The 18,335-nt window shown below is 44.0% G+C and overlaps 1 protein-coding gene across 2 annotated transcripts in view; it reads left to right on the top strand.

Annotated features, from left to right (window-relative positions):
* kirrel3l (kirre like nephrin family adhesion molecule 3, like) overlaps window positions 1–18,335 on the top strand; it is a 39,203-nt gene that overhangs the window by 16,059 nt on the left and 4,809 nt on the right. Inside the window, exons 1-10 of one of the 2 annotated variants that reach the window (XM_057351177.1) lie at window positions 8,032–8,098; window positions 8,226–8,378; window positions 10,281–10,430; window positions 12,118–12,275; window positions 13,784–13,934; window positions 14,445–14,550; window positions 14,729–14,877; window positions 15,359–15,486; window positions 16,624–16,750; window positions 17,252–17,352. In XM_057351177.1, the coding sequence (XP_057207160.1) occupies window positions 8,324–8,378; window positions 10,281–10,430; window positions 12,118–12,275; window positions 13,784–13,934; window positions 14,445–14,550; window positions 14,729–14,877; window positions 15,359–15,486; window positions 16,624–16,750; window positions 17,252–17,352 (1,125 nt within the window). In that variant the 5' untranslated portion in view covers window positions 8,032–8,098; window positions 8,226–8,323. Of the gene's footprint in view, window positions 1–8,031; window positions 8,099–8,225; window positions 8,379–10,280; window positions 10,431–12,117; window positions 12,276–13,783; window positions 13,935–14,444; window positions 14,551–14,728; window positions 14,878–15,358; window positions 15,487–16,623; window positions 16,751–17,251; window positions 17,353–18,335 lie in introns of those variants that run through there. The other variant, XM_057351176.1, reaches the window with a different exon arrangement.

Genomic DNA, 18,335 nt, shown 5'->3' with positions numbered 1-18,335 from the left:
TATGCATTGTGGCTCTGCAGCGATTAATATCAGCGGAGGAAAAAGGTCAAACTTGACTGGAAAACGCTACGGTATATCATTGTTACCGGCGCGGCCCACATTTCATACATCACGCCATGCTGCGCAGCCTCGGCTTTCCCGCCGCTGGTCTTGCAGTCAAAGCCCACGCCAAGTATAATCAAAGATTGATAGAGTGTCCTATTTTAATGGGGAGGGCGAGTTTGGAAAAGTTGGAATAAAGTGGGCAAAGTAACATTTGCCACCTCTTTGCTTTAGGGATGCGCGATGGCACCGATCCGTGGTGGTGAAACTCGTACAGAATCAGACGATGTGTGTGGCTCCTATAACAACACTCGCTCCCTTTCTCCCGTTCAGAGTGCGTGCTTTAATAATTAATTGATTTATTAGCTCTCTCATTAATCATTCATCCATTAATCAGGGCCAGATTTTTCCAGAGGAAGCGGTTCAATCCGTGAAGACAAAAAAATCCTGACTTCACATTTCAGCCTAATTACGCTTCTTTGCTAATCACCGCCAAAGAAATGGAGTTTCGGGAAATGACTTTTTTTCTCCCCTTCTACGCCTCCCTCCTCTTTCGCGCCACGCGAAGCAGGATTTATTGAGTGGGGCAGGTAAGGTTTTTGTGTAGTTTTTCTTATTTCTGACCCCCTCCGCCACACGTTTTTGCGGTCATCATCATTCATGTTAAAAGAACATTTGACGTCTAATCTGAGGAAAGTTCGGTCTTTAATAACACAACCTCACCAACTTCAATTGAGGAAGGAAGTGGAAACTGGTGACCGAGAAAACCACAGATATCGATCAATCACAGTGATTTTTAAAGAGTGTCCGTGAACTTGCGTCAGCTCTTTAACCGATGAAGAGGCCGGTCGTTGGTTCAGCCACCTTAAAAAATAAGGAAGCTGTTTGTTTCATCGTACAGTGTTATGTGAAGAGCGTCACGGGAGAAATCCTAATGAAACAGAAATTCTTCAAAAACAACACTCATGCATGCCCTGTTTCTCGCTCTCCCGCTCTCCCTTTCCATCAAGGATGGAGGAAATGGAAAGAAAAAGCATGAAGTGAAAGCTTCAATAGAATTGCCACTGCCACATTAACCTCCGAGCTTTAAAGAAGCACACGCATTGAACAACTTTAACAAGGTATTCATTGAACCCGTCTCTCTTTATTTCCGAACACGCTGCCGTGCGCATAGACTTGAATATGCCACTGCCAAGCGAGGTTACAGCTATTTCGCCTTTCTTCTCTAGTGCAAGCCTGCGTTTAGACCAATAAAGAGCACGGCTCTCTCCGTCAGCTCTAATGAGATGCATACATTTACAGCATCACATCCTCATTAAAAAATAATAATAATAAAGACGGAATGAGAAAAAAAAATTAATTATGAAACGCACTTCCTACTATCACAGCGAGCCACAGGGGCCTCCACTGGGCTCAATTAAGAAGTGTAGGCCACAAATCCCCAGACTAAATTAATTGACACCCCAGGGCATTGAGCTTAGCATCCCAGTGGCTTAGCGTAAGTGCTGAATTTCTTTGTTTTCATTTCATTTGCCTTCTGAAAGTGCGTGCTGGGCAAAGAGATCAACAAAGGCAAAGGAGGGGAGGCATGTTTAAATGTGATCTTTTCATTGTCTTTGTGGATTCTTAATCTCTGACATACATACACGCGCACACACACACATGCATACTCACACACATATCACTTCAATTCTTATCTCTGACATATACATACACATGCATGCATACACTACACATGCACACATTTACACATACATGCTGCACACATCTTATCTATCTCAGATTTTTTCATCAGAGTGTTCATGTGACCTTTACAAGGCTGGGTCGCAACATCTGATAATGCTTTTATTGTTACTGGCTTCGTCATGATTCAAAGTAGGTTTTCTGAAGAAATTGTGACTGGTTGGTGTCACAATAGGAAGGATTGTAGATAGTAGGGCATTGCTATGTTGTTGCTAGGGTGATTTGGGAGGTTGCTTACTGGCCAACGTCGAAGAACTGCCTCTAACATTTTAGTTCCTGGATATAGTTTCCTTCCTTCATTCCCACCTGAATAGGTGCAGCGGCAAGCTCCCGTGTCCTATTCTCAGCTTCCCTCGATCTCCTGTTACGGACTCCCATCATCCGTTTCACAGTCTCAGTCGACAGGCTGATTCGAACCCCTGCAAGTTTCACGCCGATAAATAGAGAAAGGGAGCGAGAGAGATAGCGCGGAGAGGAGTAAGTGAGGGCCAGGGTGTCTGGGATGCGGAGAGAGGAGCAGAAACAGGCGCGGAGAAGGCAAATCAGCAATTTGTCACACCTTATGTAACTGTGAAAAGGGGCCTGCTCCGCATTGGTGCCAGGGATCAGGCCTGGCGGAGGGGAGAAAGCGAAATGGGGGTTTAGCCGAAAGAATGGCAGGGGGTTGGAGAAGAGAGGGAGCGACAGAAGAAGAGGTGTGATGGACAGATGAGCTCTATAGTCGGGTCTGTAAAGGGTCTCGCACCGCGCCAGCATTCTCACAATAGACGGCAGGCTGAATAAGAGGCTAGAAGGATTAAACCCCTGCGAAACAGCTTTTAAAAAGCTGTCAGCCTGCAATTTAGACACGAAACAACACGGAACGTGAGAGAGGGCCGACCGGAATGCGAGGCAGGAGATAAGGTGCAGAAATTGAGAACTGGGAAGGGAGGGTAGAGAGAAGAAAAGAATGAACTGTGGCAGGTTCTGAAGCTGGTGGCCCTTTTGTTTGTTTGGACATTTGGAAGAAGAGACGGCTTTGTTTACCAGCGTCGTGAGAGACCTTTCAAAACGGAGCCTAGAAAACGGTGCAAAGACTTAAACTACTGTACACGCACATACACACCAACACGCCTGCCCTCCACAGTGAGAGCGAAACAATAGAATCTTCCCACCACACCAAACAAAAGGATAATTCCATGGCACAGAATTGTGCTCAGCTCTTTCCAGCTTGGGTTTAGTTGCCTTATCTGAAGCAGGCACAATGGATCGCTTTTAGCCAGCCCTGTTTATATCCGGCAAGTTACTTTTTCACACTAGTTTTCTCTTTTTTCTGTTCTGCGCTGCATTCATCCACTCATCTCTCTTCTAGACAGCCTCGAGGACAATGCTCGAGGTGTTTCTATACCTAACAGAAGAGCAGAGCTGTGAATTGAATGGTTCAGCATTAAAGAGATAGTTCACGCTAAAATAAAAATTCAAGACTTCATTTAGTCATCCTCATGCAAATCCTGTATTGGCCTGTAAAACACAAAAGAAGATATTTTGAGAAATGTCTCTGGTTTTGTGTCCGTACAATGGAAGTCAATGGGGGCCATTGTTGTTATTCTTCAGAATATATTTTTTTGTCACAGAAAATAAAGTCATACACATTTTGGAATGACATGAGGGTGAATAAATTATGAATGTTCATTTTTGAGTGAACTATCCCTTTAATATTATTTTTCATTGAGACAATTTCTCCTTTTTGGACAAATGTGCATTGATGAAACAAAACCAGCACTGCAAAAAATGACTTTCTTACTTAGTCTTTTTTTCTTGTTTTCCAGTAAAAATGTCTACAAATTCTTGAATCGAGATGCATTTTCTTGATGAGCAAAATGACCTAAGAAAATAAGTCTAGTTTTTAGTCAAAAAATATGAGATTTCAATGAATTTGTGCTTAAAACAAGCAAACAAGCAAAAAATCTGCCAATGGGGTAAGAAAAATCATCTTGAATTAAGGTTGACCTTTTTCTTAGTCACTCAATTCAAGATAATTTTTCTTACCCCATTGGCAGATTATTTTGCTTGTTTTAAGCACAAATTCACAAATATTTCATATTTTTTGACTAAAAACAAGACTTATTTTCTTAGGTCAGTTTGCTCATCAAGAAAATGCTTCTTGATTCAAGAATGTTTAGACATTTTTACTGGAAAACAAGAAAAAAAGACTTGGTAAGAAAGTCATTTTTTGCAGTGAGAGCATTGTGATTCTTTAGTATGTATAAAGTAAAGCATTGAATTTGGTTTATAACGAAATTAATAAATCATCTGCTGTCATCTGCAGATTTTAACAGATGTTAATGGAAGTGCTTACTATCCCTCAGCAATAACTTCAATGTTTACTCAGAGTTGTCAGAACAAGTAGTGAAGGGGTTGAGGGAAGGCTAAATATGGCTTGACCAATATTCAGATTTATCCGCGACTGTGCCAAACATACTTTGGCTAATACCATTAAGACTCCCCAATGTTAGCGAGGGTAGACCAGAGAGGAACGGTTGCTAACATCTGTCCGTCCCAGTGAACGACTCTCCCTTCAGATCCATCCTGGTCTCTAAAAACAGCCTGGAGAAAGTGGGGGAAAGTGAGAGAGAAAAGCAAAGCTGTTTAATGTGTCATGCTCGAGTCAGGCCTGGCTGCAGCTGCACTTAACGTGTGACAAAAAAAGTCACTGTGTCAAAGCGGCAGCCGCAATCCCCACAGCACGCCTGCCCTATTTACGCCACCACACGAACGCTCGCTCCTCTCCGCTTCCATCCAGTGCCGTGAAATGATATTCCATTTTAAAAAAATCCGGATTAAAGTGTATCAGGCCAAGTGTGTTGTGACCTTGTTACTGGGGAAGGGGGAGCGTATAAACACACGGGCGCACGCAGATGCCACACACTGTGGAGCAAATCACACCGTGGGATTAGAGACGGCGTTTTCCGTCTTATCCTGTAGACGTTTATTTGTTTTGGTACCTCGTGAGTGACATTGCAAAAGCCACGTTAATGCCCAGCCCTTTGTTTGACCTGAGTTTTATCTCGTTTTCCGTTATCGTTTATGAACTTTTGTTCCCATTTGTCGTTTCTTTGCGGGCACGCCGAGCAGGAGCTGCTTTGAAAACCTCAAAAGGTTCCTTCTTAAAACTGTTCAATTTTCTCCCACCGTTGCTCCTCTACATCTCAACACCTCCTCCTTTTTTCTTCGTCTTTCATCCTTCCCTTCTCTGTCAGGAATGAACTCGTGTAATTAAGCCGCTAACATGCCGTTAAAGAATTGGCTAATTCAGCAAGGAGGAATTATTCCAATTTGAAATGACTCATTAACCACGCGCGATATTTTGTTGAGCTCCTCTCCGAGCAAGATTTGGAGAGCGTTGAATCACTCCCGCGGCGTGAACTCGTTTCGGTGTATATGTGGGTTTTCGCGCGCTGACGTCTACGTGTATAGCGAGGCCAATAAAAGATTCGCTAATACGGCCTGTTGCGTGTATTCGTACGCGTGCGTAACGTCTCGCCGTGTTTGTGAGAGAGTGATTGAAGACACGAGCGCAGAAACATCTCAGCGAGGGTCTAAAGAGGAAATATTGAATGTACAAAGCCCCTTAAACATCGACTCATCCTGATGAATTATCACCGCTCGTAAACATTTAGATGCTGGGGCAAGATTCTTTAATTGCAATCGATGTTCATCCAGTACCTGATGCAAAAGCGAGAATCCCAGAAGCACAACACAATTACAGAATCTGTAAAAAGACTCAATATCTCATAGAAGTGGAGCTCCAGGGATGGCAGGAGTGTACAGAAAGAAAGATTCTATATAAACATACGGTTAAAGGCCCGGCTCTGAAATACTACCGCTAGTAAAAATGTCAAGAAGGGTTTAGTTTTTGACAGAAAAGTCATATTATTGAGCTCTTTTGATCTCCTTTGGCAGGCCCTGGAGTACGGCCTTCTTATGAAGGCCTGACCAATATTTACAAGATCTATTTATTATGTTCCATTAAGGAAATTATGTAAATTAAGGAATAACTACAATTTTAATGCTACAATCTTGCTACAATTGTGAAATATATAGTTCTGTAGTCACATTGAACTGAAGTAGAGGCTTTTTCTGAGAAAATCTGGCCTTGTGTTCTCACAGATCTCATGGGAATGGGGGCACTTGTGGGTTACAGGGTAAACTAAGGGAAGGAGGTAGTAGGTGGCAGAACACATTCTCATTTACATTTTGAAGCCGCAATATAATTGTACTCGATATTTGTTCATTGTATTGATTTGTACCTCTAGTAAAAGTTGTTACAGCACTCAGAGCAGAAAGAGTCAAGTTTTAGTAGAGATAGCATACTTTCATTTAATTTCATTATCTTCCTCTCCTCACGTCTTTCTCTTTTTCTTCTCCTGCCTGTCTGTCTCCATCCAAAAAAAGAGGAGCGCCGTCACAAGTGGGAGAAAAAGGGGAGGTTTGAAAAGACCTGAAATCTGCACTGGCCTTTACCTGGATGGGAGACAAAGCTTATGTTTCTGAGACGGACCATCGGATTGGGTGGGGAGGGTTGTGTAGGAGGTTAGTAGGGATGGATGGACTTTGCTGCACCCCTTGATGGAGTGGATAATTGAGTCTCGACCAAACTCTGTCAGCCAAGCTCGGAAGCCCCTTTTCAGCTCAGAGAAATGCAGCGAGAGTGATGAAGTGAGTGAGAGAGCGAGCGAGCGAGAACAACAGAGAGCGTCTGAGTACGGAGGAGAAAGAAAATCCCGGGCTCCCTCAGGGGGGGAAAGCCTCTATTGAAAAGCTATTAAACCTGCATTTAGCAGGATTGATTGGAAATGAAGAGGCCTATTAAAAGCAAGGGACAAGAGGACAATGGTGTGTTTCTGGCCACCGTATGTTGCCCTCCTTTCACCGTCTTGCCCGGCCCCCCTGGGGTGGGGCCCCCTACCCTGTCTGTTTAAACATCCCTGGTCCAAAGAGAGAAGTTTCAGTACAAGCTGAATAGACCCCTCTTTATCCACCACCGGCACCCCATTCTCCTATTTAACTACACCAAAATAAAAGGCCAAAGAAAAGGGAGGAAAAGAAAAAAAATTGGGGGGGAATCCTTTTCTTTTCGAAAAACCAGTAAAGCCCTCCCCTTCCTAAACCTCCATCAAATTGTGCTCTCACTCGCTGTAAAAAATCCCATGTGAATGGATTAGTTACTTCTGGCCGGTTGCCATCTTTCTACTTTCAAGAGGGCTCATGATGAACCAGATCCAATCATAAAGCTCTTGCACTAGTAATGTGTGTAAGAAGTCTGCGTGTGTACATGAAAGTGCTGTTGAGAAAGAGACGAGCTGGCTTAAACCGTTTGTTGTTTTTGTCTTTCCGCATGTATCGTGTGTATAGTGCAGGAACGCAGAGCCTTTTTGCAAATGCAAAGTAGCAGAGCCGGGAAATAAAAAATAAATAATACGCCGGCGAAGCGGCAGGTGCCTTCTCTTGTGTTTTTCTGTCTCTCTCAGCCTGCGACTGATGGCCCTCATGGGACGTTCAAAGCTGCTTTGATTGTTTAACATACAGTTTTACAAAAACACATCACCCCCCATTCCCAGGAAGTGATGGAAGAATCCCGGGCTCGATGGGACGTCGTTTTTCCGTGTCATTCTGCGCTAGTTGCCATATGGGCACACAGGAAAGAGTTAAATAAGTCATGACCAGCTGACGCCCAGATTCCTTGCCAAGTGCTGAAAACCAAAGTCTTGTGAAACGTGTTGTGGACCGCTTTTTTCTGGCCGGCCCTGAAGATGACGCAACATTAGCCCATTCTGCATCAATCAGTTCGCAGGCTCTAAAATGCCACTTGCTGGTCTGCGCTGGTGTTGGAGAAAAACAACCCGGCACAGCCTTTTAAAACTTCATTTGAACAAGTGAATGAATTTGGTTTAGTAAAAAGGTAAAACGTGAAATCTGTGATTCATTCTGCAACCTGAATGGTAGTACTGGCGGCAGAGTGACGGTGAATGTGAGCTGCAATGGTTCTTGCTGAATCAGCGCTAAAATACTATCACGCTAATGTGCTCTGTGCTTTCCCATCTCTCTCCCTGTACAAAATCACTGACCTGAAAGCTGGACTGGTTAGAGCCATAAGACAGATAGACCTCAGTTTTAGGAATAGGAGCCTTTCTGTAGTTTGCCGTGGTCATCTATTTAAAAGATGCATGGAACCAGATTGATAAGAAAAAACCCTATATATACTCTCCACAGCCCGTGGCACGGAGTCAAACTGCTGTCTATTAACATGAAGCACGATGATGTATTGAACAAGGTTATTGCAGCCATACGTTGCTCCTAATGTATTGTTTAACCGTGCATCCTGATACATAATTACATCATAATATCAAATAGCAACCCAAGTATTAATCTGCTGCTGCTATGTTTTGTTCTTTCTGCAGTGTCTGAAGCAGCCTACTTCTCCCAGCAGCCCCAGGACCAAGTGGTGGTCGCCGGCCAATCAGTGACCCTGCCCTGTGTGATCGTGGGATATCGAGGCATGGTGCAATGGACCAAAGATGGCCTGGCACTGGGCGGAGAACGAGATTTACCTGGTAAGAGAATTTTTCCGTTGGAGCTTTTCACCATTGGGTCATTCAAAGCAAAAAAATGAAGTCAACATAATTAATTTTCAAGGTGCTTCTAAATTGCGCACTGCTTCGTAATTAGCTAGAAACCCAGTTTTCTATATGTCAACCAAATTTAGAGCAAGCAGCGAGACGGACACGATGCCGTTCCCCGAGGAGGTACGCAATCCTTATACAAGTCCATTTATTGAGGCTTAGGACCAGAGTATGTGAGCGGAGTGGAGCGGCATCAATTTCCGCTCTGCGCTCATAAGAAAATATACTCACTCCAATCCAGCTCCGCTCTGGGTTCTTCATTTTCCGCTCCTCGTTCACTCCACGCTCCTTCCTTGCGCTCCGCGTTCGCTCCAAGGCTAAAATGTGTGTCATAGTGCCGCTTCAGTGTATTTGTATTGTTCTTTGTTAAATATTACCTCTGCACTAAGCTAAATTATTCAATGTTTAAAAATACACAGTGCTTGGAGTAAAACATGAATGTGATTTATTACTTTTGAAAAATAAACTGCTCGTTGATGAGGCCATATTGAATCTTTTTTTATATAAAAATATTACAGCAAACGAAGAAATAAGTTAAAACACCAAACGAAATATAAAGCCTATTATCATATTTCAAATAATTCTTTAAACAAACCTATAGTAGCAGTAACATTATACACTTGCTATACTTTATACTAGTATCCTTGCATTAACATTGAAGTCAACTATGAAGGGTTGTTGGTACACTTTTAAACGACAAAACTATATTTCCAATGCTCCAGTTCACTTTGAGAGAAATAAGCTTTTGCAGAGTGGCGGGATTCAAGCACATACGATGACTGCTGGACTTCAGGCCAGCAATAGAAAACCGCTTTTCTGCGCTGGCAGAACCACTGCATGCTAAATATGTGTTACGTGTGCTATATGTATACGCTGCGACTGTGCGAAAGTGACACGCGACAAGAGATAGTACAATGAATGATTCTATATTAGAAATATTTTCAATGTAATGAGTAAGAGCCATAAGCATTTAGTGTTGACACAAAGCGCTATGTCACAGTATTACCAACCTTCACATTTTATCTCCATGTGTGAGCGAAACACTTTATCATGTTTCCTCGACAGCCTTGTAAGATTCCAAAAGGAACCTTTTGCTGTTGCAACGACCTCACCACACTCGCATTCACCGTTGCCCTCATTACCTTTCAGTGTACAGTATATTTGTATTTTTGTTCACCTTCCTTAATGTAATATTTTAGGAAATCCATGTGTCTGTCTGTAGTTTGCAACTGTGCATAATACGTCAATACATTGCATTATGGGCTCGTGATGGAGCGCAGCTGAGCATTCTTTGAGCGGAGAAAATGTAGACGCTCCAAATTTGAAAAAACCCACTCCTCGCTCAGGTCAAAATTACGTCGCTCCGCTCTCTAATTCGCTCCCACTCCGCTCCGCTCACATACTCTGCTTAGGACTCCTCTCTTATCTCCATCTTTCCCTTTCCAATTAGCAACCGGGAGATAAAACCAATCATAGATTGGCAGGTACCGCAAAGGGCAGCCGTGTCACTGCCTCACTTCTGAGGCGGCTCTATTAGGCGACGAAACACAGTGGCAAACAAACACTGCGGCTAATGCAAACTAGCGTTTAATTTGTCTAATCATCACAGCCGATGTGGAGAATCAATCACAGTCGATGTCACGCGTTGACATTTAAAATGATTTCCCCAGCAGCTTTGAAAAGTGCTGACCTGGACGGTTAACGCTGTCTCTTTTGAAATAATCATCTGGCTGCGTGAGCGAGCCACCTCACGTGTCGCCGCTCCGAGCTCCACTACTTTCTCCGATCAAGAGTTTGTATTTTCAGTGTGTTTTTTGTGTTTTGCTGTACCAGGCTGGACGCGTTATTCTCTGTTGGGAGACCCGCTATCAGGCGAGCACAACCTGGTGATCGATTCGGCTGAGCTGGGCGATGATGCAGTCTACGAGTGTCAAGCCACGCAGGCCGGCCTACGGTCACACCGAGCCAAACTCACAGTGCTGGGTAAGAACTGCATAGCGTGTGTGTTTGATATGAGTGAGTGGGTGTGATTGAAGACCTTTGCGATATAACTCCTGCAACTGATTATTCAAAGCGGCGGGGGGGGGGGGATTACAACGTTCCTCGGGGTCACCAATTTCATTAGCAGCATTTAAAATACTGCCTGAATTGTGGAACGCTGCAAATTTCTCTTCTCTGCATAAAACATTTGCTAGATCCCACCCCCATGCAATCATAAGTCATGCTTTCATTATTTATTCGCTATTTTAAATCACGCCACAACAGGACTGTTTTTTGAAAGCAGGCGAAACTAAATCGACAGAAGCGCTGAGGAAAATATACCAGCTCTCTCCCAGTAGCCTCCTGACACTTAACACGGTGAAGGGCCAGGGAAATGTGATTGCAGCAGTCACAAATGACTTGCGTGAATGGTTAAAAGTCAAAGTCTGCACAGTTAGCACATTTTACAGTGACTCACAGAATTCATCAACCGCAGGGCTGCTTTTACATTAACGCTATGTGATTGATCTACATATTCTCCGGCATTTAGTGACGGGAGGTGGTGGGGGGAGGATGAAGATGGTGTGGGGGGGTTTCAGCTCAGTGCTGCGTTGCTGACACCTGGTGGCCCAATTTGGACACGGCTAGGATGCATTGCTGAAAAACAGATTCTCTGTGCTACAAAAATGCCTCGGGTCTAAGAATACGGGACATTTTTAAAGACTTACCACTGTGAGAGTGAGTTACATTCTGCAAGTTGTGCAGTAACAAGAAGTCTACCTCTAATTGAAGAAAGCACAGTCGTCTACAACAACAGGCTTTGTGCACGCTGCCGATGTTTGGTGCACCGATTTCCAAAACCAGAGCGTAGCAAATATAGCGGCTCCCGAATTGTGTGTGTGTGAATGTGAGCGTTCACATGTGTACGTGCATGCTGGGGCATGTGGGGAAATCAATGCAGCCGGATGAGACCGAAGCAATCCTGCAGAGTCAAAGAAGTCAACGACAGGAGTGCAGTCGAGGGAATCCGCATGGAAATTAGAATCACCTCGTGCACGGATTCCATTAACGCCTGGGCAGGACCGACGAAAAAACCTCTGACAATTCGGATACAAAAACAGAAATTGGCTCGGAGAAAAGACACGGGAAAGACGCAGAAGTGTGTCCACGAGAAAGATGGTGTTTGTGTGCGCGCGTGTGTTTCTGTGTGTTCCGCGAGATGGACACTTTCATCAAAGGTGGCAGACACTATTTGCCCAAGGCTTGCGCACAGTCATGCAAACAAATGAACGAATCAGTAATTCAGATGAAACGGGCCTGCGGCGGAGTGCCTGTAAATAGACTCATAATGACAAATCTCACCCGTGTAAAGAGGGCACGAGTAGTGTCTTAGCCTGTTTTCAGATAGAGCCAGTTGCTTTCAATCTTTCTGTCCATTTACCAGTCAAATATTAACCGGCAAAAATAAATGCTTCGGCGGTGCCGTCACCATTGAGTGTATCATTCGTATGCGTGTGGAAAGACTGTACAAACTCACAGTTGTAGTTGCATTCACAGTTGCCAACGAAATATTATTAGTATAATATAAAAGTATAGTTTAAAAAATGTATTTTGGGGAAATAACTTGAACTTAATGCCTGTAAGTGGCTGTTGAAAATAAGTTCGAAAGCACGATTCTTCTTGTTTACAGTGCCACCTTCAGATCCCATTGTGGAGGGGGGACCGGTGGTCAAACTGAAAGCTCACACCCCTCATAACCTGACCTGCCGGGCGTCCGGAGCCAAACCCGCCGCTGAAATCACCTGGTACCGAGATGGAGAGATAATGCAGGAAGCCATCTACTTGAAGGTATTTACCGACAGCAATAACACTCTGAAGTCACTATGTCTGATTGCAGACGATTCCTCTCTTGTACCCTTACTGTACCTGCTCTTCACATTTCACAAGTTTGAAACTCTCGCTCCTTCCCAAATTCAATCTCCGCACATCCTCATCGCCCCACCGCGAGCGTCCTTCCTTTGTGCTTCTATTTTCTCTTAATACTCGAGCATAACTGGAGCATGTCAAAGCTCAGACAGGCATAAGCGTTTGATACGGTTCCGCTGAGAGAAAAAGAGCGAAGACAGAGACGAAGAGAGAGGGGAAATCAGCCCCAACAATGCCGAAACACAATGGAAAGTGCGGTGGAGCGTGAACCGGCCGCAAAATGCGAAAGTGTCACATTTGTCATGCTCTCTGACCACGCTAAACGATGCTAAATGACACGTTTAAGGGGGCAAGAGCCGGCAGTGAATCGAGAGAAGAGAATAGAGAGGGGGAAGTAGATGAGGGAAAAATGAACACGGGAGGAGCTTGTTTAAGAGAAAGAAACAAGGAAAACCCAAAGCTGTTTTGATATAAGCTGGATAAAATTTCAAAGAAGGGATGAAATGAAAGTAAAGGAATGTGAAAAAGGCAGTCACAGAGAGAGAGGCTGGGCGAGATACTAGAGAAGGATAGAAAGCGGAAAGCTGATGACAGGCGGCGACTCGATCTGGCATAAAAATGCTTTCAGCGTGTCTCAGGTTAAGCGTGTGACCTGTCATCGATTCGCCCCCCTGGCTCTCCAGGGAACTGTCTTCCCTTAATGCCCCCCTACACCTGTGTCTGCCTTCCCTCTGATTTTCTAGTTTAGCCCAAACCAAAAAACGCACCTCATCCTCCATTAAGGCTCTTCTAGATGCGGCGGGCAGCAATCTGCCTAGACTGTACACCTCTCTCCACTTAGCTGTATTGATTTCCTGCACACAATAAATAGATTTTGAAGATGATGTGCAGCGGGAAGAGCTGATAGACAGATCTTTGGGAAAACGTGCTAACGGCAGAACGGTCCCGGCAGCATCGTAAAACACGGCTGCATGGCTAAACTGATGGCGGCTTCTCCGCAATGCTCAGCCTACAGTGCTGGCACAGTCTTAACATTAAATGGGATTACGGGCATCATGGGAATTTCTTATTGAATTAGGTTTTACGTCAGGAAATATAGGACAATTCGATTATTATGTCTGTGCGATTTGAACGGCGATAACATGATGTTTTTCCGCCGTGTTTTTTATGAGAAAGTATACACCAAACTATTAGGGCGAAATAACCTTTCACGGAAAAGTACGTTAACATTAAAAGCCTTGCTGTCCATCAACCGTCTCTCTTTGGATACAACAAGTACAACACATAAGAGAAATGATGTGGATAGTTTTGCAAAGAGCTGCCTATTGACATTATTTTCAAAGGATTTCTTTATTCGAACATCTAGTGCAATGTTCCACCAGGAGTGATATTGTGTTGAATTTTGAATGGCTATACACTGTCTTTTTTAGAGTCTGATGGAAGACGGCAAGAGAGAAACTGCGGTTAGCCTGTTACCCATGGTGCCCGAGGATAGCGATTCTGGACGTACTTACACCTGCAGGGTCCTAAACCCTGCCACCCCTGCGGGCCGCCAAACTTCGGTTACCATCAACGTTCAGCGTGAGTCCAGGTTTATTTTTACACGTGCACATTACTCCTCTGTGAATCAGAACATGTAGTAGTTGTTTTAATTATGGAGGCCAAGAGCAAGGCAGCTGTTTTTATCCTTATAAACAAAGAGCTTCTACAGCACTGAATGCAATATTTATGAAAGCAATATCTCGTGTTTTAAATAAATTATTAAGAATACTTTCTAACATAAAACTATGGCATGTTAAAAATGTCTTTGGTTTGTCAGTTTAAAATAAATAAAAATAGCAGAGAGAGCGACATTTCAGCATTCAATACAGTGCAAGTCTTGGTTTAAGGAATGAATATGTTTGCCTGTGTTTATATATCTGCAGTGGTTTTATGGCTAAACACACATGTAATTGGACAAAGAAACAGATTTTAAAAAAGATTTTGTGACCAAGATTTACACACCTGGAGCTTGGCAGTAAAGTCATTGGGAAGGATTTGTAATGCCTCTCCATTGCTGCAGCGAATCTAATCCCACGTGTTTCCTTCCAGATCCCCCGGCTGTGACTCTGTCTGTTCAGCCTCAAACAGTGATGGAGGGAGCGAAAGTGTTGTTCATCTGCTCTGCTTCTGCCAACCCTGAGATCACAGGTTACAGGTAAACACATTTCAGATCACAACAGACTCAATGCATAATCCCAGATTATCCACTTCATCAGATCAGAATTTGAGGGCAAATCCCAAATTGGATATGAATCACAGATACATCGCTTTGGATGTTAATAACAGACAATAAATGACTATTGATTAGAGGAGATTTTTTTTGTTTCAAACAGATGGTCCAAGGGTGGGATTCCCATATCGGAGGCCAACGGCGACAGCCTGGAGGTTACGGTGGACCACACCTACTTTACAGACCCGGTCTCCTGCGAAGTGTCCAACTCAGTAGGGAGTACAAACGTCAGCACGTTGGTGGATGTTCAATGTAAGTTTCCTTCTGTTAGCCTAACTGAACTGCTTTATTGTTCAAAAAGAATACAGCAATCAAAGCTTTTCTTCCATTGATCAAAGGAGAGATGAAGAAATGAAGCACTGGTTGGTTATGAAAATGCATTTTGCAGTGCCTGTAAACAAGAAATGTTATTATTTAGGCCAGTCGAACAGCAGTTTTTCCGCTATAATCAGCTTCCAACATATTGTTCACGTGGCACTGCATGATCAATTTTCATATAAGAATAAATAAGATGTAACAATAAACAGTCACATCTTTTCCCTTTTAAGTATAAGACCATACGAACCCCCACAGGCACTCCTTCTGATGACCTTCATTTCCTTCATGCGTTCCTGCATATTTTTCTTAATAAGATTGCAGTTGAGAACATTGTAATGGGATTCATGTTCCTTTTGTGCACACCGATGAAATGTACTAGAACGCGGCGTGAATTCTCCATTTTCTGGTTTTGCAGTTGGCCCCAGGTTACTGACGGAACCCAAACCCCTGACGGTGGACATTGGGATGGATGCTGCCTTCACTTGCTCGTGGACGGGCAACCCTCCCCTCACACTGGCCTGGACCAAACAAGGCTCCAGTGTGGTATGGTGACCCCTTCTCTTTTCATGAATATGGCATACTGTCTGTCCAACAACCTCTACCACCCTTTTAAAATCATATTTAGATACATTTCCAATATTAGACCTACACGTGATTTTCTGAGTTGGCTGATCAATGGGTGGTATTTTTGCGAGCATTCGCAAAACCTTAGCTATCCTTTTTATGGCGAATGGATGAAGCGATTGCCAGCCTAAAATGAAAGTTTTGCTTCGGTAGACATGTGAAACGTATCAGCCGGTTCTCCTGTAAGTGTCTCTCTCCAGCCGCTTAATCGGATTTCATAAAGAGCCAGAGAAAGCAAACAAAGAGCGAGCGAGAGAGAGAGAGGGATGAAGAGCCAGAAGGTTCTGATGAGGCAATCAGTTAACTCCACCCCTCACCCCTGCCCTTCCTCAGAATGGGCCGATGTGACTCCACAAGTAGCGCGTTCACTCCATCGCCACAAGATATGGATTAATTGGCTAATGCGACGAGTGCCGGCGAATGAAAAATCGAGGGGAGTGTTAAACGGATTAATCACAGTTTGCCGGCGTTGAGATGGGAGGACGGGATGAGAGGGTGCTCTAATGATCAATGCCTCCTAACAAGTGACCATGACACGTGTGCTAGTGCACCGGAGGCGAAGTAGCACGAATATCTACTCGCGCTGTGGAAAAATTGTGCACAGCCGTCGTGGTAGGTTTAATTAGAGCAGTGAGTTGACTCAAAGGACCCAGGCTGGAGTGCTTTAGACAGTAATTAAGATTGCTGCAGACAAAATTGCACGCCGAGTCAATGCTTTCCCTTTGGTATCAGTGGCATTGGCCTTTCTCTTGTGTGAGCCACAAGCAACGAAATGGATGACTGGTACTAATGGTAATGGCCGTCTCCGAGGGCCGCTGCTCGATCCGTCTGGAACAGACAATGCGCTGCGTGTCTACGCAATCTTTCCATCCCGTGGAAATATTGACGTGCGGTAATGATTTTCATTCCGCAAGTTGGTAGAAAGATTTGAACCGACGTCAATATGAGAAATTTCATCACACTTGTATAGACAGTACTGCAATCTGTATTTCAAAGAAAATGTAACGTTATGTTGGGTTAAAAATCTGATCTCCCTACTTTTATTTCACGTAACAGATGCTCAGCAACAGTAACACCTTGCAGCTGAAAGCAGTGACACAGGAGGATTCTGGGACGTACACCTGCAAAGCCATCGTACCTCGTATCGGTGTGGCAGAGAGGGATGTAACTCTAACTGTCAACGGTAAATAAACCCTGTCCTTATATTTCAGTCGTCTTTTCTCTCTCTCTTGATTTATCCGCATAAGCCCCGTTCTAAAATCTAGTGGGCTGCCTGCCTAGACAGCGATTTAAAGCATCATAGGCACGTATCAAGACCATAATGCATCGCAAGAAACTCAAAACGTTTATACAAGACGGCAAGAGAAATGTCAGCTATAAAAATACATCTCATTCGATACTAAAAATATCAATAAAAGCAGTTCAATCTAATAGATTTTTCTAATCTATTCCAATAGATTTTTCGTATGTGTCATTAGCTTTGCCTCCCGGGCGCTGCTCGTGAAAAATGCTATTTGTGTGGTGCGCAAAATCGATTTCTATATAGTGCACTCCAGTTCAGTCCCCTATGAAGTTCTCCAAGTTAGGATACTGCCTTGGAAGCTTTGTGTATGATTCAAAGAGTTGTGAACTTCAGTACAATTCCTCTTCATCTCTTCTTCTCTCTCACACACAAACCCTTCAGGCCCTCCCATCATCACGGCCGATGCCACGCAGCAGGCTGTCAAGCATTCCAAGGGCAAGTTGGAGTGCCTGGTGGGAAGCAGCCCACCCCCTGACAAGATTGTAAGTACACCCTCTCGCTTCTGTCTAAATGTTTGTGTGTGTTTGCTAGCTAAGCGTAGCCTCAACTTCGCGTTTCTTCGTTGCCCTAATGGAGAATTCTCGATGAGAAGGCGTATCCTGTATCTCACCTCTTTTTCCCTCAAGCAAGCAGAGGCGAACTGTGCTAAAGCCAGGGTCTGCAGAGTGAACCTCGGACCCCCTAGGCTCCTTCCCAACGCCTAGCAATTAGCGCATAGCAGCGCCGACCTCCCGTGACCCCTTGTACGTGGGAAGACCTTTCAGTGGATAATTAGGACCTAACTTGGACAAACCAAAAATAGTGAAGAACAGAAATGAATAGAGACCGATGGAAGGAGGATAACGTTAGAAGCCTAGAACAAGCAATGATGGAGAAAGAAAGAGAAAGAAAGGAAGGGAAAAAACTGCAAGACATTGATAGGTGGGGATTGAGGGTGTTATTGGCTGTCGTTCCTTCACCTTAGACCAGTCTTGGGAGGTCTTCTCAGACACGCTATTTCACCACAACAGCTTGCTCTTTATCACTGAGTAGCTGCGAGATCCCAGACTGACCTGCTGCTAGACAAGAGCTGCTTGTCTTCTTCACACATTTTTTCACGAAGCTCTTTCACGAGCCGAGGCACAGCGCTGGTGGTAAACCAATTTGACATGACAGCGGAAAGGAGCGAGAGGAAAATTCTAATCCCTGACACTGAGTTTAAGACACTGAACATCTACTACCAGGGTCATGAATCTTTTATTTGCACCCTGAATTCTGTTGCGTTCAAAAAGCCATTTTAGATGTTCTGCTGCGTTGGCTGGACTAGGCTTGAATATACAAAGGCTTAAAATCAAAACTGTCCTTATTGACAACGGTAACACAAGATCCAGGTCTTATTGGGCACGGTTCATTCATGCACATTATTCCAAAGGAAAATAAACACAGTACCTTCTGAAAGACTGTCTTTCCCCTCTTTGACCACTTA

The sequence above is a fragment of the Triplophysa rosa genome, linkage group LG14 (genome assembly GCF_024868665.1).
Source record: "Triplophysa rosa linkage group LG14, Trosa_1v2, whole genome shotgun sequence".
In the NCBI taxonomy this organism is placed as follows: Eukaryota; Metazoa; Chordata; class Actinopteri; order Cypriniformes; family Nemacheilidae; genus Triplophysa; species Triplophysa rosa.
Note: the sequence above shows the minus strand (reverse complement) of the source record. Positions and strands in the feature narration are given on the sequence as shown.